Source organism: Gossypium hirsutum, chromosome D12 (genome assembly GCF_007990345.1).
Source record: "Gossypium hirsutum isolate 1008001.06 chromosome D12, Gossypium_hirsutum_v2.1, whole genome shotgun sequence".
Classification (NCBI taxonomy): domain Eukaryota; kingdom Viridiplantae; phylum Streptophyta; class Magnoliopsida; order Malvales; family Malvaceae; genus Gossypium; species Gossypium hirsutum.
In genome coordinates this window covers 50,514,172-50,537,202 of record NC_053448.1, presented here as the reverse complement: position 1 = coordinate 50,537,202, position 23,031 = coordinate 50,514,172, and the positions used below count along the sequence as shown (strand labels likewise).

Genomic DNA, 23,031 nt, shown 5'->3' with positions numbered 1-23,031 from the left:
TTGGATGCATTTGGTGCGATGGTCACGGGCTTTGAACTGCGGCTCGTGACACTAGGAGGTTGATAGGTCTCGAGTTTGATTTTTGTTATCTATTGCAAGTTGCTTTTATGAAAGTATAGTGAAAATAGTGGTAGAGAATTAGAAGGCTTTTCTTTTAGGAAAATTATCATGTCTACTACCAATGGAGTTAAAAAAACTCCACAAATGGGGTTAGGAAGCTTGTATATGCCCTTACACTGTATTAAACAAAAACTACCAAAGAAAAAGACACATGAGCACTTCCTATCACCATTTGTGGAAGCTTGTATGTGTCTTTACACTATATTAAAAAAATAAAAACTAACAAAGAAAAGGACACATAGGATCTTCCTAACCCTGCTTGTGGTTTTTTAACTCCACTGTCAGTTTACCCGATAACAATCCTTTATTTTAACCTTCTTTTCTTGTGTTCCTTTAATCTAATGAATTAAGGCTTGACCAATGTCACCATATACCCTTGGTGTAATTAGTTGTATGAAGACCTTCATTTAATGTTCACTTTGGAATATAATTTCTGAACCTGGTAACTCAAAGCATCTAATATGCTATGTTTCTTTATTTTACCCTAAACGCTTAGTTCGTATGACCTCTAGGTGGCATTTTCTTCATATCATTTGCATTTAACTTACTATGGGCTTTGGTTTTACTTGTTTTTATATGTTTTCATTGTATTAGTGCAGTCTCTTTTATTTGTTGAAGATTATGTCTTCATATTTTGTAGTATGTTGTCCAGCAGTAATATAATCTTATGATTCTAGTTCCTGGTCATGTAGCTGCAATTTCTTTTGAGCAGTTGAAACGGGTCATTGATTCAGATGCAGCCATGATTGAGGGACCTGATTGCTTACAACATTATCCCATTCCCATTGGATGTTTCTACCATAACAAATGCTATTGTGTCATTCCCTGAGGTTAGATATTTTTACCTTTTTTAGACCTCATAGTAGTTTTGTATTTCAATTTAAATACAAAAAATGCATGGGCAGGTACGAGCAGCAGTGTCGGCATTAAAGCACTATAGGAGCTTGCCAAAATTGCCTAGTAACTTTTCTATTCCCGAGACAAAGAGCTCTAATCTTATGGACTTTTTGCATTGTGTTTTTAGATTTCAGGTTTGAACTGCTATGATGAAATGGATTACATTGTGTTTCCTCTATGTATTTATGATTTGAGAAACTTTTGGTATTTCTAAGTTTAAAAGCCTTACTCTACTTTCTTGCTTATGTGACAGTACATTTTCAGTGAAATCGGAACAGTGATTTTGGGACCACAAATCCGAGTTAGAAAGAAAAATTATTTTAATATTATTGCATGGTTTGCATTAAGATAGAAATAACGTATGAAAATTTTGTTGCGAAAATTTTATCGATTCCATGTTTAATTATAGAAAGGACTAAATTGCATAAAATGTAAAAGTTGAATTCTAGTAGCTAGAAGGATCAAATTGTAACACCCCTAACCCATATCTGACACCGGAATAGGGTTACAGAGTATTACCGGACTTACAGTTCAATCAATCAAACATTTCTTATACATTTCTCATTCAAATCAAAAACCATTCATAATCAATCATATTGCCCCTAATACGAGTCATCGAGGCCCCAAATAGACATTAAAAATGGTTTGAGACTAAATTGAGTACTCAAGAAATTTTTAGTAAAACATTGAAATTTTTCAAAGTGCAGGGGAAACACGCCCATGTGGCCAGACTGTATCTCACACAGCCAAAAGACATGCCCGTGTCTTAGGCCGTGTGGGAATTCAGAATGGGCCACATGCCCGTGTCCTAGCCCGTGTAACTCATTGACTTGGGTCACACGGCCAGACCACACTCTTGTGTGCCAGGCCGTGTGCCCTTCGATATGGCCTCACGCACCCGTGTGCCAGGCCGTGTGAAAACTAGAGGGTATTCTAACTTATGCCACACGGCCAAGCCACACGCCCATGTGCTAGGCCATGTGAAGCTACTGACTTGATTTCTATAGACGTATCAGGGGACATAAGGCGGTGTCACTTGGCCGTGTGTCACACACGGCTGAGACACACGCCCGGGTGGACAAAAATAAGTCATTTTCTAAGCCATATTTCTCACCCAAAGTGGTACCAACCTAAGCTCAACAATGTACATACAACCATGGCATAAATAGACATTCAAAACAAACCAATATGAAGTTTGTAACATGTTAAAATATCACACACCATCATGATATCCATAAGAACTTTAATTGATCACATATATTCATGCAATATATGTATCTCAAACATACCTAAATGGTCAAAATACCAACATGCATCATTGAGCCTGAAACATAACATATATGTCATTTATCCATTTCAACCATTTGGTACCCAAAATATCAATTCACAAACAAGGCATTGACATTGCAACTATACACCATATACAAAGTCTATTTACATATTTGCATAACCAAAATATGTTTACAAAATAAGCCAACACAAATTACCAAAACACAATAAGACATATAGGCTACCATTAGCCAAAATGACCTATACATGTTGTTTAACCCAAAATATAAAGTCAATACCAAAATAAAATTTGATAGTGTGATACGATCTCTGACAACTTCCAATCCGAACGAGCTTCCGAATCACAATAAAACATGGGAAAATAAATAGAGTAAGCAATTAAGCTTAGTAAGTTCGTATAATACATAATTAAACTTACCATTTAACCACAAATTTACGTAAGTAACTCAAAGCATAACATAATTCAATTTGGCCAAAACCTATCACATAACCATTAACCAAGTTAGCCATGTATTCATATAAAACCGAGAATCATGTATGAATTCAACAATTATTAAATTCCATGTACATGTACCATCTATACCGTGTAGTCGTATATCATATATAAATCATTTCCATGTAAATACTTGTACTAGTTCTTATTGAACTTGTGTAATCTCGTAATAACACTGTGCCCGTTGAACCACTTAGAATATCGTTAGATACGTGGGTAGTACACACGAGGTGTACTGAACTGTAATCCATCAATTCTTGTACATGTATGCTTATACGAACGATAAACGGTAAGCTCCTCCGAGCTGAATAATGGTAAGCTCATACGAGCTATGGTGCATTCGCAACTCATGCAGGACCACAACCAAATTGGTAACCCTAATGACATGTCATTTGTATCCTACGAATTCCTAAGGTTTAAAGGGGACTCGATATTCTTCATACATCGTCGGTTATGCGCTCGATAATTATACATAATAATTAAACCATTCACATACATATGATTCAATTAAAGCATATAAATATGTAATTTAATTACACGAACTTACCTCGAACTCGTACGAAAGAAATACGATCGTTTAGTCCACGTCTTTATCCTTTCCCCGATTTAATTCTGAATGTTGCTTTTCTTGATCAATATATTTTGGAAAAATTACTATTTTGCCTTTATACTTTTGACTTCTTTACAATTTAGTCCCTAGGCTCGTAAAAATGAAATTTATGCAATTTCTACACAGCCAAGCCTAGCTGAATATCCTATGTGCTCATAGCAGCCCATACATTTTACAATTTCACATTTTTAACACGTACTTTTCATATTTCTTAATTTAAACCCTATTTGACAATTTCAGTAAAAATTACTTAACAAAAGTTGTTTAACTAATAACAAAGATTCATTTCATCCATTGAACCTTAAAAGCCTATTATATTCATCAATGAAAAAACTCAAACTATTCATTAGTTTTGCAAATTAGCCCCCTAGTTAGCGAAGTTAAGTTACAACGATCCCGAAAACATAAAAAAATATTAAAAACGAGATTGGTTTTCACTTACATGCGAGAGATTTCTTAGCCAAAAGTTTCAAACTCTTGAATCTCCCCTCTTTTCTATAAAAATTGATTCATGCATGAATGGAGAAGATGACCTTTTGTTTTATTTTATTTTTTATCATTAATTTACCTAATTACCATTTTACCCTTACCTAACTTTAAAAATTTCTCAATTACCAATCCATGCATATTCAGTATCACATTTAATGGTCTAGTTACCATATAAGGAGCTCCACTTTAAATTTATATAGCTATTTAACACCTTTAGCTAATAGAACACAACTTTTGTACTTTATGCGATTTAGTCCTTTTTCACAAATTGAGCATACAAAGGGTAAAATTTCTTAACGAAATTTTTATACTATAATAATATCATGCTATAAATATTAAAATAATATTAAAATAAAATTTTGAATTCAGATTTGTGGTCCCGAAACCACTATTCCGATTTCACTAAAAACGGGTTGTTGCACAAATAGCTATGGAATTCAAAATTTGAGGTCCTTATATGGAAATTATACCATTAAATTGAGTTAGTATATATTTATGATGATTCATCCATGGAAAATTAGAAAAAGAAAAGGACTAAATTGGAAATTGAATTAATTAAAAATGAAATAAGCTAATATTATCTTATTTCATCATCTTCCCCAAATTAAAATACATGGAAGCCCTAGCTAAGAGAAATTGAGTTCAAGAAAGTTGTTTTGGCTCAATTAGGTATGAATTCTTGTCCTGTTTTTAGTAATTTTTATATTTTTGAGATCGCAATAACCTAATCTATCTATTTTGGGGATCAATTTGCAAAGTTATCAAATTATAAAATTTTTTTCATGGATGAGTATGCTTAAATTTTGAAATTTATGGTAGAAAATGAAAGGTTTTTGATAGATAAACAACTTTTATCAAAGAAAATTTCATGAAATTGTGATTTAGGGACTAAATTGAAAAGATGTAAAATTTATGGAAAATTTTTATTTTTTGTGAAATACATGGATTGTTATTGTTATATGAAAAATTTGTTTAGGATTGGAATAAGGATTAAATTGCATGAATTTCATTTTCCGAGCCTAGGGATGAAATCATCATTTATTAAAAGTATAGGGGCAAAATGGTAATTTTTTCTAGGATGTGAATTGGATGAAATTGAATGTGAATTGTATTAAAATGAATTAAATTTACTCATATAGATCTGGATAGACCTAGTTCGGAATTGAATCTAGAAAAACAAAAAGTATCGGATTAGTAGCCTACGACACGAACAATTATCGAGGTAAGTTCGTGTAACTAAAATGTATGTTTATATGTTTAAATTGAATGTTATGATTGTGAAATGTATGTTTTCCATGTATAAACATTAATCACATATCTGAAAATGTCTGACAAGTGCTAAGTCCCGTTTGAATAAATGAAATTCGATGGATACAAGATTTCTCGTATTGGTTGTGGTCTTGCATATGTTGCAGACACACCATAGCTCTTACGAGCATTCTGTTATAAGCCCTATTGAGCTTTCTGTTACATGGTTCCTGCGAGTATCCCGATCGGTATTGACCTTGCATGTGTTGCGGTCATATCGCAGCTCATTATAAGTGTCCTGTTAGATGATCGGTATGAATCCTGCATATAATGTGGACATACCACAACTCTTTATGAGGGTCCTGATATAGGCTCTTTGTGAGCTTCCTGATATGGCTCGCTTGAACTTCCTGTTATATGGCTATACGGAGCCTCCTGATAATAACTCTTTGGAGTTACCTGTTAAGCTCAATGAGCTTCCTGTTTTAAACTTTGATAAGTTTCCTGTTATAGCCCGAATAAGCTTATTGTTACATGGCTCACATAAGCATCCTGTTATATGGCTCGAGAGAGTGCTTCCTGATTATGTGCTCTAATGGGTACCCCTGAATATGAGTTAACAGATTACAGTTTTGTACACTTCAAGTGTACTACATGTGTATCTATCGATATTTCAAATAAATTCAATGGGTAAAGTTCTAACATGGTTAAACTGAACTTAAGATGAATTGTTATAAAAAAGCACATGTTATATAGAAATATGATATGAAAAGTATATGTTTATGAAAGTTATTACATGATGAGCTCATCCTTGATTCTTGATGTTTATATGTAATATCGGACTAATAAGTTTCTTAAGAATATATGTGTTTAGGCAAATTGCCAAATTTCTTTGAATAAATTTTGTATACTTATCTTAAATATAAATGATTGGTAAGTTGATTTTCCTTTATATGAACTTACTAAGCATAATATGCATACTCTGTTTTATTTTTTTTGTTTTATAGTACTCAAAAGCTCGTAAAGGTTGGAAGTGAGTCGGAGCCAGATCACACTATCCTTCAACTCATTTTGGTATAATTGGTAAAATTTCCCTTGGTATAATGGCATGTATAGGCATATTAATATTTGGTGGTAATTAGCCATTGGAATGGTTAGTGATGGTATGTTTTGATGTATATGTGTATGAGACCATATTATGTTGATATGTGTTGTGTGCTTGAATTGGTATACATATTAAGTATAAATATGCTTAAATGAATATTTGACCAATTTGGTAAGTTGGTCACTTGAAAATATGTGATGATATGTCATTCATAAGAATTGGTTTTGGCTTGATTTAAATGTTTTGAATTGGTTTGGGAATTTGTTAAAATGTTAATGTAGGTGCAAGGCAAATTTGGGTGAGAAATAAGGCTTGAAAATGACCTTATTTTGTCCACACGGGTTGAGACATGGGCGTGTGGTTTGGCCGTGTGTCCCCTGCAACTTAAAATTTTGATAAATAAAATGCTTTGAATTTGTGATTTAGGGACTAAATTGAAAAGATGTAAAATTTATTAAAATTTTTTATTGTTGTGAAATACATGGGTTGTTATTGTTACATGAAAAATTCAGTTAGGCTTGGAATAAGGATTAAATTGCATGAATTTCATTTTTCGAGCCTAGGGACGAGATTATTATTTATTAAAAATATAGGGGTAAAATGGTAATTTTACCTAGGATGTGAATTGATGAAATTTAATGTGAATTGTATTAAAATGAGTTAAATTTACTCATATAGATCTAAATAGACCTAGTTCGAAATTAGATCGAGAAAAATAAAAAGTATCGGATTAGTAGCCTACGACACGAACAATTATCGAGGTAAAATCGTGTAACTAAAATGTATGCTTATATGTTTAAAATGAATGTTATGATTGTGAAATGTATGATTGCCATGTATAAACATTAATCACATATATAATAATGTCTGACAAGTGCTAAGTCTCGTTTGAATAAATGAAATTCGATGGATACTGTATTTTCCGTATTGGTTGTGGTCCTGCATATGTTGCAGACACACCATAGCCCTTACGAGCATCCTGTTATAAGCCCTCTTGAGCTTCCTGTTACATGGTTCTTGTAAGCATCTAGATCGGTATTGGCTCTTCATGTTTCGCGGTCATACCGCAACTCTTTGTGAGTGACTTGTTAGATGATAGGTATGAATTGTGCATATATTGGAAGACATACCGCAGCTCTTTCTGAGCATCCTGATATAGGCTCTTTGTGAGTTTCCTGATATAGCTCGCTTGAACTTCCTGTTATATGGCTATCCGAAGTTCCCTGATAATAACTCTTCAGTGTTACCTGTTAAGCTCAATGAGCTTCTTGTTTTAAACTCTTATAAGTTTCTTTTTATAGCCTGGATAAGCTTCCTATTACATGGCTCACATGAGCATCCTATTATATGGCTCGAAAGAGTGTTTCCTGATTATGTGCCCTAATGGGTACCCCTGAATATGAGTTGACGAATTACAGTTTTATACACTTCGAGTGTACTACATGTGTATCCATTGATATTTTAAATAAATTCAACTGGTAAAGTTCTGACATGGTTAAACTGAACTTAAGATGATTTGTTATAGAAATGCACATATTATATTGAAATATGATATGAAAAGCATATGTTTATGAATGTTATTATATGATGAGCTCATCCTTGATTCTTGATGTTTATATGTAATATTTGACTAACAAGTTTCTTGAGATTATATGTGTTTAGGCAAATTGCCAAATTTCTTTGGATAAATTTTGTATACTTATATTAAATATAAATGATTGGTAAGTTGATTTTCTGTTATACGAACTTACTAAGCATAATATACTTACTCTATTTTATTTCTTCTATTTTATAGTACTCGGGAGCTTGTAAAGGTTAGAAGCAGGTCGGAGCAAGATCACACTATCCTTCAGCTCATTTTGGTATAATTAGTAAAATTTCCCTTGGTATAATGGCATGTATAGGTTAAATTGACTAAATGATGACATATTAATATTTGGTTGTAATTAGCCATTGGAATGACTAGTGATGGTATACTTGGATGTATATGTGTATGAGACCATATTATGTTGATATGTGTTGTGTGCTTGAATTGATATGCATATTAAGTATAAATATGCTTAAATGAATATTTGACCAATTTGGTAAGTTGGTCACTTGGAAAATATGTGATGATATGTCATGCATAAGAATTGGTTTTGACTTGATTTAAATGTTTTGAATTGGTTTGGGAATGTGTTAAAATGTTAATATAGGTGCAACGGAAATTTGGGTAAGAAATAAGGCTTGGAAATGGTCTTATTTTGTCCACATGAGCGTGTGTCTCAGCCGTGTGTGACACATGACCATGCGCACAGGTAGAGACATGGGCGTCTGTCTCAGCCGTGTGTGACACATGACCATGCGCACGCGTATGTCCCATGTAACTTAAAGTTTTGAGAAACAGAATACATTGAATTGATCACACAGGTAGAGACATGGGCGTGTGTCTCAGCCGTGTGTGTCACACAACCTAGTGTCACGGGGCTAGACCTTTCATCTCACGATTCGTTCTTCTAAACTCGCCTCAGTCAGCCTTTACGCAAATGAGGATTCCTTAAGAACTCATCCAAGGCACCAAGTTGAAGAGCGGAAGCGATTTATGCCAAAAGAAGCTATAAAGAACAATAGAAGGAGCGCACACAAAGTGTTTGAGCAAAAGCTCTCTATATTCTCTTATTCACAAAGAATAATAGAACAATGAATGAAGTGAGTACAAATAAGGGGGAGGCTCTCTATTTATAGTTGAACTCCCCCAAAACCGACGGTTAAGATACATTTACATCGACAGACGAGATTAACCATATCCCTTGATTTTAGAGATTTACAAGATATATCATATCAAATCTAATCTAATCTTTACAAGATATGATTCCCTCAATCTTCTAAGATTAGTTACCAAATTAGCCTAAGTTGCCATAACTTCATTATCGGGCCAACTAGGTTTCAATTTGACAGACTTCTCTAATAGCTTCTTGAATCGAACCAGTTCTTGCGAGCCAAATGATCCCCATCTAAATAATAGACCTCCATTGGATGCATTTGGTACGATGGTCATGGGTTTTGAATTACGGCTTGTGACACTAGCACATGGGCGAGTGACTTGGCTGTGTAACCTCTGCATCTAATTTTTGAAAATTAAATTGTCCACACGGCTTAGCACACGGGCGTGTGGCTGGCCGTGTGACCTAAGTCAGAGAGTTACACGGGCTGAGACACGGTCGTGTGCCTTACATCGAATGCCCACATGGCCTTGGACACGGGCGTGTAATTTGGCTATGTGAGCCACACCGCCTGACCACATGGGCGTGTGTTCCCTGTACCTTGGAAAAATTTTAAAATTTTGTGAAAAATTTTCCGAGTTCCCGATTTAGTCCCGAATTGTTTCAAATGCATAAATTGGACCTCGAAGGTTCATTTAAGGGACAAAATGATTGAATATGATTGGTTTTGGATATGAATAGTAAATAATATGAATTAATTGTATTTTTTCTATAAACTTTGATAATGCTCTGTAACTCTATTCTGGCGACAATACAGGTTAGAGGTGTTACAACTTATCTCTAGTTTCTTGTGGAACCTAATTATGACCTGGAATGTTTAGGTTATGTAGAAACTATCAACCTCTTACTGTCCATTGGTTTACATGTCCAAATATAACCATTAGTAAACCATAAAGTGATCTTATAGCTTATGTTTGATATTGGGTGTAAAAGTGTCTTGGCTTTTGTTTTGCTTGTTGTGGTTGTTTTTACTAATTAACCAAGGGGCTTCAGACTTGAGCAATGTGTAGGACTTGTATGTACTTCATTCTTTGAGTTAGCATTGTGCTGCCTTTGATCATTTTCATGTGAAAAGTAAATATGGTCTGTTATGCCAATGTGTTTGACTAAAATATAATTTCTTGGTCCATGGTTATCTTGTTTGTTTCAGTTAATTTTGTTGAGTATTGTTTCTAATTTCTTACTCATCCTCAGGTAATTGCCCTTTAAACATACCATGCATTATAAATGTGTCTTTTGGGTGTTAATTTTTTATGTTGCATTTATTATTTGTTGTTTAATACCACATTCATATACTTTTTCATTTTCAGAAAGACAATGTTTAAAGCCAATCTTGTATATTTTAGAATTCTTTTGAAGTTCTCTCATGTGATTTGACGGTTGACCATCTTACTCTTTTCCAGGTCATTTCATTGTTTTGATCTTAGTTGGCCTTAGCGCAAAACTTCATTTTTCCAGAAGCCAGAACCAAGGTCAAAGGTTTGAATCTATCTAATCACTGTCAAGTAGAGCATATGTCTTAAGGGTGATCTCTTGTTATGTGTGTTCTCTTACTTATATGTTGCTTCAACCCTTAACGTTTTTTAAAGTACCCATGTCCGACACGTATGTTTTGATGCATATTCAAACATGGGCATGGAGTTATGATCCTTCAAGAATCTTTCAAATACAAAAATCTTGATTGAAATCAATTATAAACCTAATATTTTTAGCAAATAGCATAACTGAATCATCTTTAAACTAACATATGATCAAAGTACTTTGTGCCTATGTGTTGCCCTCCCCCTTTTTCTTCCTATTTTCCTTCTCAAGCATGATAAAAATTTCAAGTGTAATTGAAGGTTACACAGTTTCTTCAAACAACTGTTAGCTTTTACAATTGTCCTTGAAATTATCTATTTTTCAAGCTAATGGGTCTTGATAGCATATCTTATTCATTTTGAGAATGTTTATGTGTAATTTGTTTGAATTTTTAGCTTAAGTTTGGTTTTAGGTGGTTGTGTATACCTTTTCCTAGATCCCTGTTTTTTCCATTTCTGTTTTACTTATTTTACGTAAGAACCTTTTTGAGGAAAGAAAAAAGAAGAGTTTAAAGTGCATTTTGATATATATTAAATCATGAACTATGCATCTAGTGTTTCAATGAGCTTTAAATGGAGACTGGAACATTGCAATAAGTATTGTGGTTATTTTGTCTTCATCACTATATTTCCTACAAATTGTACTCTTACATCAATAGCCCTGTGTTGTTGGGGATTCTATTTGACAAGCCTGTGTTTGAATCAATACATCATTTTCTTTTGGTTCCTATGTATCCCGACTGTATTTTTATGCTGCGAATGGCATTTATATTCTTTTTATTCCTTTTCTTTTGTAGAATCCACTTAAATTAGGAGGAGGTCAACATTGAGGAAAAACTACATTTGTTGAGCATCAAACATTTTTTCATCTTTACCATAGTTTTCAACGGTTGTGGATATTTCTCGTTATGATGTTTCAGGTTTGTAATTCTAAATGATGGTTTATTTCCATGTACACTTATCTATTTCTTTCATTTATTTGTCTATTCTTTCTCTCCTTCTTTTTATTCTTCTTCTTTGATTTGGTGTATAGAACTACAGAGAGCACCTGCCAATAAAATATTACTTTCTCTTCTCCTTTTCCTGTCACATATTGTTAATATATGTGTGTAATTTATTTTTTTTTCTGCTATTCTGGTCTTATTTTAATTATATTCTTTTATAAAACTTAATAATATCCATATCCATCTCCATCCGTATCTCCCTTGCCCTCTCCTCTTAGCAATCTCCTTATTTAGGTGTTAGAATTTGGATCCTTGAGTCTTTCTGTAATAGGTACAAAAACAAAATTTTTGTTTTCCCTTTGATGTAGTCCATAGTATCTGTTCCAAACAAATGCATTAGAGAAATGACAAGGTATTGAAATACTTGGAATTGAAAGAGCTATTAGCACTCGTAGTTTTCTCTACTTATTTAGTTTATTCTATTAGGTGGTAGTTTAGGCCATATACTAGCCACTTTTTTAATGTCCAAAAGTTCAATTTTCATTTAATTCTATAGTTCTTTCAAACCGCCTCATCTGTCAATATCTATCTTCTGCTATCTGTAAAGAAAACTTGGAAACTACTTGATCCTTGTTTCTTATTTTAGCATATTTTATCACACTTCCTCTAATCTTTGAATCTGTCTATGTTCACTCTTGTTTTGTGCTACAATAGACTTCTAGATTTCTCTCATCTTTGAGTAGAACTTTTCTCTTTTACGTGAAAGCTAAATTATTTATGGTTATCATTACATCTTAAATATTTTATGGGCTGCTTGCTTCTCTTTTTTAGGGTCTTACAATCATTGCATTCAATGATGGACATCTGAATGCTAAGACTTTACGGGAATTTTTTAGTCTTGGTCCAACTTTTGTAGTGATGAACTTTATTTGGAAATATATGTCATTCATATAGGTTTCAGTAAATAACTTGTTCTACCTCAAGCCTTATGCCTCTCTTCCATTCTCTTTTTATCTTCTCACAGCAATTCACAGAATTCAACCCCTGTTTCTTTATTTTCAAAGTACAAGAAGAGTCCAACTAGACGAACCAAGAGCAGGTGGGAGCCTTTAGAGGAGAAATCAGTTGACAAATTGGGTTCTCTCAACAATTATGTTGTAAAATATAGTAGCTGAGTTCCTCTTGATGAAAAGGACAGAAAATTCTTCTTTTATATGTATGTTACAGTTGTGTTCTATAATAAATACATGTCCAGTTCTTTTCAATTTGGTTTGGTTTTTACCGATTTTTTATCTGCCGTAGTTTGTACTGATTTGATTCTAGACTATAACTAATCGAACGTATATTTGTTATTGATGTATTGTATTTGTACGGAGGAGTTTTAGATGAATGGTTGGTGTTGATTTATCTATGATTTATATTTTTGAACTATTTTGTCAATTTAATTTATATATGTAGTAATAATTGAATACATAAATTAACATGACTTTTAGCGACGCTTTTACTAAAAACGCCGCTAAAGAAAATGATATTTAGCGGCGATTGTGGGGAAAGCGCCACTAAAGGTCATGTTCTATAGCGTTTGTTGGGGAAGCGCTGCTAAAAGTCATGTTCTTTAGCGGCGTTTAGGGGGAAAGCGCCACTAAAGGTCATGTTCTATAGCGTTTGTGGGGGAAGCGCTGTTAAAAGTCATGTTCTTTAGCGGCGTTTGTGGCAATAGTGGTGTTTATGGGTAAAGCACCACTAAAGGTCATGTTTTATACCGGCGTTTTTCCACATAAACGCCGCAAAATTTAATGGCGTTATTTATAGCGGCGTTTTTTACGACGCTTATCAAAACGCCGCAAATATTTTAGCGGCGCTTATAGGAAAAAAACGCCGCTAAAAACCTGTTTTGCTGTAGTGATATAATTTTTTTTTATTCTACCCTTAATCATAAATATCAATTTTATTTAAACTAAAAAAAGTAAGGGAAGTTGAGTATCTATTGCTTTCTTTTAAAAGTTAATTTTTATTTATTTATCCCAATTCAAGAGAAGTTAAAGAAAGGGAAAAAAAAGGAAATCAAAACAAAACAATTTTTAAGATGTAAAATGTCTTTTTTGTCTACTTTTTTTTTATAAATAATTTTATTATGATGTTATAATTGTTAAAACTTTATTATGAACAATCACCTTTGCATATTCTATCCAAACAAAATAAATAAAATTACTTAATTTTCTTTTCCTTCACTACTTTTTAGTGTTTAAATAAGATAATAAATATTATTTACTTTATTTTTTCTTTGCTTTCCTATCTTTAATTCACACATAGTAGAGGTGTTTATGGGTTGGGCGGCTCGGCCCGGCCCAACAGCCCGCCCGAAATATGGAAGGGTTTGGATAAAAATATAGGCCCGAAATATGGGCTCGGGCACCACTTTTTTTGCCTGAGCCCGGCCCGGCCCGATATAATAAATATATTTATTTTTTAAAATTTTTTTAATTTTAAAATATTTTTAAAATACTTTTTTATTATTTTTTAATTTTAAATTTTTTTTAAAATACTTTTTTTAATTTTTAAAATAAATTTTTGGTATTTATTAAAAAATGGGCCGAGTCGGGCCAGGCCTGGGCTTATGCTTTTTTCCCGGGCCGGGCCTGGGCAAAATTTTAGGCCCATATTTTGGGCCGGGCCGGGGCCGGGCCTAGGACTCGGGCCAAATTTTTTATGGGCCCGGCCCAAACCCAGCCCGGCCTGGCCCAAACCCGGCCCGGCCTGGCCCGAACCCGGCCCGGCCCATGAGCACCTCTAAAACATAGTGTTAGAAAAGAAAATTAAATTCTTAAAGAAGGGTATAATGGTCATATAGGCTTAAGTAATATTTATTAGACTGTAAGCCTATAAAACGCACTTATATATCTACTTTAAATTAACCAATTCTACCCACATTTTCGTTGCTTTCAACTGCGTATAATATCTCTCTCTATCATCTATTTATCATTGTCTGTTTTCAAATTAAGGAACAAAATTCATTGAGGATTCGGCCTGGCTTGACTTCAAAGAACATGCAGCAGTCTCCATGTAGCGACAAGGTGGTGTTGAAGAAAGGGCCATGGACTCCAGAAGAAGACCAAAAACTCCTGTCTTATATTCAAGAACACGGCGGTGGAAGCTGGCGCGGCTTGCCCGCAAAAGCTGGTCATTATTTCCACATCTCTTCTTAGATTGCCTAGCCTTTCTAATTATGACAAATCAAACTTTATTTGATGTTTGGTTTTGATTTTGATATAGGACTTCAAAGATGTGGCAAGAGTTGTAGACTTAGGTGGATTAACTACTTAAGACCAGATATCAAAAGAGGAAAGTTCAGTTCGCAGGAAGAACGAACCATCATTCAACTCCATGCCCTTCTTGGAAACAGGTGATTTTGCTTTAAAATCCTAACTTATTATTTATTTATTTCTTTCACTCTTTTGTATATACGACAACCGATAAAGTGGCATGCTTCTCTTCATCTTATATAATCTCTCTTAGGTGATGGCAATAGTACAATAAGGACCATATATCGTTTCTTTTAGTTGAGATAGTAAATGACAGCATAATATCGACCAGTACCACCCCAACTATTAGTCAATACCAATGATCATGAATTGTTAACTAACAGTTGTATTCGGAACCTATTATCTAGCTTGGGTTTATTTGTCTAATTGGATTAATAAATTTATGTGTAATAAATATATGCATAGGTGGTCGGCTATTGCGGCTCATTTGCCAAAAAGAACAGACAATGAGATCAAGAACTACTGGAATACACAGTTGAAGAAAAGATTGACCAAGATAGGGATCGACCCTGCAACTCACAGGCCTAAAACCGATACCCTCGGTTCAACTCCCAAGGATGTCGCTAACCTTAGCCACATGGCTCAATGGGAGAGTGCTCGGTTAGAAGCTGAAGCTAGATTGGTGAGAGAGTCGAAACGAGTTTCAAACCCTCCGCAAAACCAATTTAGGTTCACGTCTTCATCGGCTCCTCCACTGGTAAACAAAATTGATGTTGGTTTGGCTCATGCTACTAAACCGCAATGCCTCGATGTACTCAAAGCTTGGCAACGTGTAGTCACTGGATTGTTCACTTTCAACACTGACAACCTCCAATCTCCAACATCGACGTCGAGCTTCACGGAAAACAGGTTACCAATCTCATCTGTCGGATTCATTGACAGCTTTGTGGGGAACTCAAATAACAGCTGTTGCGGAAATAATTGGGAATGTGTGGAGAAATCGAGCCAAGTTGCTGAGTTACAGGAAAGATTGGATAACTCAATGGGGTTGCATGACATATTGGATTTCTCCTCAGAAGATGTATGGTTTCAAGGCTCATACAGGGCGGAAAATATGATGGAAGGGTATTCGGACACGTTAATGGTTTGTGATTCTGGGGATCATCAGAAGAGTTTGTCAATGGAGCCTAGACAAAACTTTAATGTTGGAACAAGTAATGCTAGTAGTTTCGAAGAAAACAAGAATTACTGGAACAACATCCTTAATTTTGCGAATGCTTCCCCATCTGGTTCTTCTGTCTTTTGAGATTAATTGTTAAGATTCGATATAAATAAAAATACATATAAATTTTTGAAGTAAAAGAAAATTCTTTTATTATTTTTAATTATTTAATTATTTTGAACAATCATATTATAGATTAGTTTTAAAACAATACTTAGAATGACCCATAGGCATTTTTGATACAAAAATGTTAGAACTAGGCATAACCTCTTCACAACTTATGAATAAGAGAATAATGCGTTTTAACGCACTCGAACCTATATTCTTCTGAATTGACAAAAATACTCATATTAATCGAATTAAACCTCAATCAACTTATTATTATTATTTTAAATATAAAACATTTGGATAAAAATATAAAAGACATCTCCAGTCCTAACTCCCAAGTATAAAATAATATTAAACTCATAAGTGCCTCCATATAATATAATATCCCAATGGTACGGGAAACCTTCGAATTAATTTTTGATTAACAAGGAGGCTCAATTACTTTAAACATCTCTCAAATTTTATGGTTTTTTTTTCAAATATTTATAATATGATTGAAAGCATCATACAACATCTATTGATTCCATATAGTATAATCGACAGTCTTATCTGCTGAAAATGAGTTAATTGATGGGACAAAACACAGCGTTCACCTTAGGTCTCGTGAAAGATAACAAGTAGAAAATGAAAATTGATTCTTTTTGATAAAATAATTAGGTGAGAGGTTGATTAAAGATTTATTGTCCTCTTATAGCAGATTTCATCAGAGACTGATGATAATATAAATCAAATTTAATTCTTCTCAAATGAAAGTGTACAGTACATAATTATATCGCAATTATATGTAATCCCTATTCCATTACCTACCATGCACTTAAATTTAAAGAATTAGGTTAAATCGGATTTATATTCATCAGTTCCATATATAGAATATTTCAGCTGCTTGGATTTGACACTGCTATCAAGATTTCGAATATATATTGCACCCTTGCTAATTTCGTTGCTATACCCAACTTTATAATTTTCCTTTAAAATATCACATTTTCTTCTAAAAGTAGCTTTTAACTCTCTTTACTGTACGAATTGCATTACATTAATTTTTTCATCATTAATAAATCAATTTAATTCTTATAATATTATTATAATTTTTGAAATAAAGTAAAATTAATTGTAAATTTCAAATTGTGGTCGATAATAGTGTGAATTTAAACCTCGATTGTAAAAAAAAAGAAGTATTATGGTGTACAAAAAATGATTTAAGCTCAAGCTTTTCATTATAACTTCTTTCACCTACAATTATAATAATTAAAATCTTTATAAAGAGTAATCCATTGATAAATAGCTTATTCGCACTTGAATAAGTTTCTGAATTGTAAGCAAATACGATCTTCACAGATCAAATTAGTGTGATGGCAATTGAACTTTTATAATTTGAAGAACTTCTTGATCGTATGTTTGAAATAAGGAAAGATAATCATGCTAAATCACTTTCTTCCTTCAATTAACCATAGAATTTGTTGTATAAAATCAAAAGACGTACGCCAATTAAAATAGACAAGTTTCAGCAGCTCAGTTGCTATCATCAACAATTTTTTTCAAAGTTGAATAAGGTTTTTCATATAAAGAATTAAGTAAACCTCAATCAATTCTAATTTATTCAGACTTAATAAAACAAATTAAAATAAATTTTCACAAAATCAGCTAGATATGAGATTTGGTTAAGATGTTGGTAGTTTGAAAAGATGATTTCTGATGGCAAGAATATCACCATCTATCTTTGAAAGCGGGGATAATATGAATACATAAAGGTCATCCATATTTTGACTTGATTGCATATCACACTAAATATGGAAATATGATCCCAGTAAATAAATCGAATTAATCCCAATAATAGTTTCTTTGTTGTTAATAATATCTTATATTAATCCCATAAAAATATCAACTAAGTATATACAAATATGAGTAAACTAGTTAAAGAGTGAAGTTGGAACCAAACTTTGCAATTGATTATAGATATCATGAACCAGAATCTCAATTTACTAATCTCATCTCTTAAAAATGAGAATGTGAACAAACTAAATTGTATCCTGAATTTCTGGTAGAATAAATTTCTATTGAGAATTATGAATAATAGACTTGTGATTTCAATTAATTAAGAGTAATTAATTGCATTGTATTAGTATTGATTTGGAGAAACACTTGACTAATATATTTATGTTATGTCTACATCTCAAGTCTTCTTTCGTGCTCGACATAAGTACCATTGCATTGAGTTCTATAATACAGTAACAGGTTACTTTTAGCACCAACACACAAAAGGTAAAATATTTTAACAATAAAGATTGAACACTCACCTACTTAAAAGAGGTAATATTTGAAACAATAACCTTTCGTACTAAAACGACATTTCAGCAGGACGATAAGAAAATGTTTTAAAAAAACAGGACGAGAATGAATGGAATAACTTTTGGGTAGAAAATTTATAGAGGGGTATGGTGATAAGTTTAGCATTTAATGTTTATTCATTTTGTTATTTTAGTCATAGTTTTTATTATTATTTAGTCTTCAATCTTTAAATTTTAGTCATTGTTTTTGTTATATATCAATGATCACCAACCCGAGTCCTAGATAAGATCCGGGTCACCTACCCGTGACCCGAATAGGAACTGCAAGAGGACAGCAGGGGAGTTCGTAGATCTAGCTCACAAGGCGAGCTCACGGGTTCAGCTCACACAAATCGAGTGAGGATCGCAACCCTAGTCTGCATATACCCAAGATGCTCACAGAAGACCCAAGGTGCTCACAAAAGGAAGATCGCGTGCTCTACAGGTGACCTAGTGTGAAACACGTGTCCAGCGGGCCTAAAGCCCACCCGGAATGTCAATCCTAAGAACAAAGAGGACCACGTACACTGCAGGCAACCCAAGGCGAAACACGTGTCCAACAGGCCTGGAGTCTGCATGGAATGTCAGTCTTAGGAATGATGGAGTCGAGGCAAAACAGTGAGGTCAGGTTGTGAGCTATGATAGTATAAATACCCGAATGCTCCTGTTGATGAGATATGAAAAAAAAGGACTCAAGAGTTTTTAATAGAAAAACTAATTGAACTGTTAAATTTTTTCTGACAATTACATGATAGCTTGCTTGGGAGTCGACATATACTTCATTGTAGACATAGATAATCTTTTAAAAACTTTATGATTTTTTCACAAATTATTGAATTTTTAATAATTTTAGTTTTTTTTAAAAAAATTTATGAAATAAATGTGAATTGCTATACAAATTACAACATCATGCCATTAAAATTTTATCTATCTAATCAACGTTTCTATCTAAAATAACAATCTAATTAAAATTTAAAAGTTGAAAGTTAAAATTGTTCAAAAAATCAAAACCACTTTGACCAAAAAAAAAAGAAAAGTAAATAATAGAAGTTAAATTTATAATTACACATTAGAATTTAAAGTTAAAATTTATAGACATGGTCACCAAAATAAATATAGACATGAATACAATAATTTCACATCATTATTTCTAAAAGTATAAAATTATTATTATACTTGTACATGTACAATATACTGTCTATATAAATTTAACTTTATTAATTTAAATTAAAACTTTTCTTTTCCAAAAGAAACCTACACGTTTTTCAATTTAAATCTTTGTTTTCTCGATAACAGCATCCACTTTCGAATTGGTTGCGACTTCTTTACTAGTATTTTTCTGATTTATTTTTTTCTTATAATTTTAGTCCATAATATCATGATTTTTGTCTACACTTTTGTGTGTATTTTTTTATTTTATTTTGTCCACTTTATTTTCTCTGAAAACAGTAGTGATTTTAGTTTATAATCACTTTTTTTTACGTATATATGAGATTTGTTAAGGTAAGGCTGCCAATAGATCTATTAGAAATCATTCTTGGAGGGCTTTATCATGATAGAACACAGTGATAATGTTTGTAAAATTAGAATTCGAGATGGTGAGGAGGATAAACCATCTGAGACTTAGTTTTTTGTGCATCACAGATACGGTGGATCTCTTGAGATTTTGGGTAGTGACAGAGGCGACTCTAGGGGGACTGGCATGGGCCCCGGTCCCCCTAAAATGGAAAAATTCTATTTAGGCTCTCTAAATTTTTTTTGAAAATTTAAATTAGTAAAAATAGAATTGCACTTTGCCCCCTAAAATTATAAAAATTCAATTTAATCTTTTAAAAAATATAAAGATATAGACTATAAAAAATTAAGATTTCATTCGCCCCCTAAAAAATTGTTCTAGCGTCACTCCTAGGTAGTGGTTTCTTGGTTGACTAGAGTTTATCATCAAGTTGGTCTGATGATGGTGGGACTATGATGCATTTTTTAAAGGTTTGATCCAAATGATACATCTCTAGTTTGTTTATGAATTTTCTAGTGTTGCAATTATTATCAATTTGTCTTTCTCATCTTTTAAGGATTATTCTGTAGACATGATATTTGAGTATTAGCTTGTAGTGTCTTATTTATCCTTGTACCATATTCTATGTCTTTGTATTCTTATCGTTCATGATTTCTATTAATGATAATATTTTTTAAAAATAATTATAACAACAATTTTAAAAAAAAAGTTTACTTAATTAATCTAACTAATTGAATATAATTATGGGAAATAATAAGATATTAGTTATTATTATTATTATTAATTGGAGATTAAGGATGAGATTACTTAGTATTGAATTTAAGCTATAACATAATATTTTTATCACTATCTTTACTTTTAGGTTATTAAATTCACAACCAATAAAATCACAAACAGACTTGAATTACGTATTAGAGATTATTAATATATTAAAGTATGAAATTGCTACGAAATTTTTGAAAAGAAAAATATAATGCAATATTTTTAAGGATAATTATCATGGTTATGGAGGTTTAGTTTCATAAGTAGACGCTAATTCACTTGCTATATTCAGAAGTAGAATTATAAAAGAGACATCCGACCATTTAGAGAAAAAAAAAACACTGCTGGTGTTTGGTAAAAACATTATTATGAATATTTGTATGTTTTTGAATAATTTTATTATAGGTTTTGATCATATCGGCTCTTTTTAATATAATGCTTAAAACTCCACATAATCCCTTCCTAATCTACAAACAGAAGGATAATATGTTTTAGCATATTTAAACTCACGTCCTCATGCATTGACAACAATACTTATATTAATCAAGCTAATACTCGATCAACAAATATTTATACATTTTAAAAGATGTGTTGAGATAGCAAAATTTAAAATGGTAGCCTACAGTTCAGACATTGACAATCACATATCAATGACAATCTTAGGGTTTTGGTTTTACCCCACCCTAATTCTGAATTTAATAATTGCCATTTATATCAATGGGCCTGTTTGGACCAAAATATTCAATCTGTTGGGGACTATTGCAGTATCCTTAAAACACTCTTGTTATTCTGGATATCTAGTATTTCTCTCTCCACTAAGAACCTTGAATATTTAAGAGTATGGTTCGTGCCAACAAAGCAGTAAAGGTTGATTTTGTTCTTCTAACCAACAAAATAATAAGTATGTAGTGGCTAATTAAGTCTTTGGATTATTATTATATTTAGAGTATTACACACTAATAATTAGTTTTTTTTTTGTGCATTTTGATATATTTATATATTTGTATAGTATTCATGTGTTTTTTTTAAAGATAAGTATAAACTATTACTTAGCAATTAGTTTAGTAGTAGATAAATCGTTAAGATCTTCATGCACTGCATTCAGAACAAAATCAGGGGGTTGAGACCAATAATGAATGCCAATGCCCATTCTTTCTGTAGCCTTTGCTAAACAATCTATCAGCCTGTTGCATTCTTGATGTACATATTTTAAGTTGGTATCCTAATCACGACTCAATAAATCTCGAATAGCATTAACAATATATGATTTCGGCTGATGTCTCATTGAGTTCCCCTTAATATGGTGTAGCGCTTTCAAACAATCTGTTTCTAACAAAACATCTCAACATCCAAACTTCCAAGCCTAGTCAAGACCATCCAGAATGTCCAAGAGTTCTACCTCATACGTATTGTACATCCCTATATTTCTTGCAAATCTCAAACACCACAAACCAGTTGCATCTCGGATCACACCACCTACCGTACCTATTCAATAAACCAAATTCTGACCACCATTAACATTTAATTTATTTATATTTAGAATAATTTTGGCGTGCTTTCGTATATGTTTGTGTTATATATTCATATTATGTATTTTTTATAGAATATTTATGTTTGTGTTTTTTCTTATTATAAATTTATCTATAATAGTGGTTTCGTAACCAAAAATCCGAAGTGAAATAGTTTTATTTTATAAATTTTTATTAGTTACTGATTGATTGAAATATTGTGTGAAAATATGGATAGAAAATTTTAATGATTTAGTGCCTAATTGAATTTTTAGGACTAAATCAAGAAAAATGCAAAGTGTGTCTAATTAGTGATTAAATGACTTAATTGAATTACTGCATGAAATTGGAAGTGTTTATGTGGCAATTAGACCATAAATTAGTGTTGTGGACACAAAAGGGTAATTCTAGAAAAATATCTAAGTAATGGGTCAAGGGCATTTTTGTCCAAATTGAGAAAAAGACAAAATAAAGAGAAAATAAGTGTCCATCTTCTTAAAAATCAGAAGCTTGCTGCCGAAAGTTTCATGTTACCATAGCTAGGTTCTTGATTTTTCTAAGCTCAATTGTAAGTGATTTATTGCCCTGTTTTTAATTATTTTCGTATTTTTATGCTTATTGATGCTTGAATTTCATGTTTCTACTATTTAATTTAAATAAAATTAAATTTTAAAAATTGACTCATTCATGATATAATTGTAAATTGATTAGTGATGTTAGATAATGAATGTTTGAAGTGTTAATTACAAGTTTTACTAAATGAATTTTGATGAAAATGTTGAAAAAGTGC

The 23,031-nt window shown here is 32.5% G+C and overlaps 1 protein-coding gene across 1 annotated transcript; it reads left to right on the top strand.

The window, feature by feature from the left end:
• The first annotated feature begins 14,585 nt into the window (after positions 1 to 14,585).
• Positions 14,586 to 16,107, top strand: LOC107946404 (transcription factor MYB122-like). The gene is given in 3 exon segments (NM_001327509.1): positions 14,586 to 14,718; positions 14,812 to 14,941; positions 15,267 to 16,107. Coding segments are annotated over 3 exon segments (1,104 nt in total).
• Positions 16,108 to 23,031: the final 6,924 nt, after the last annotated feature.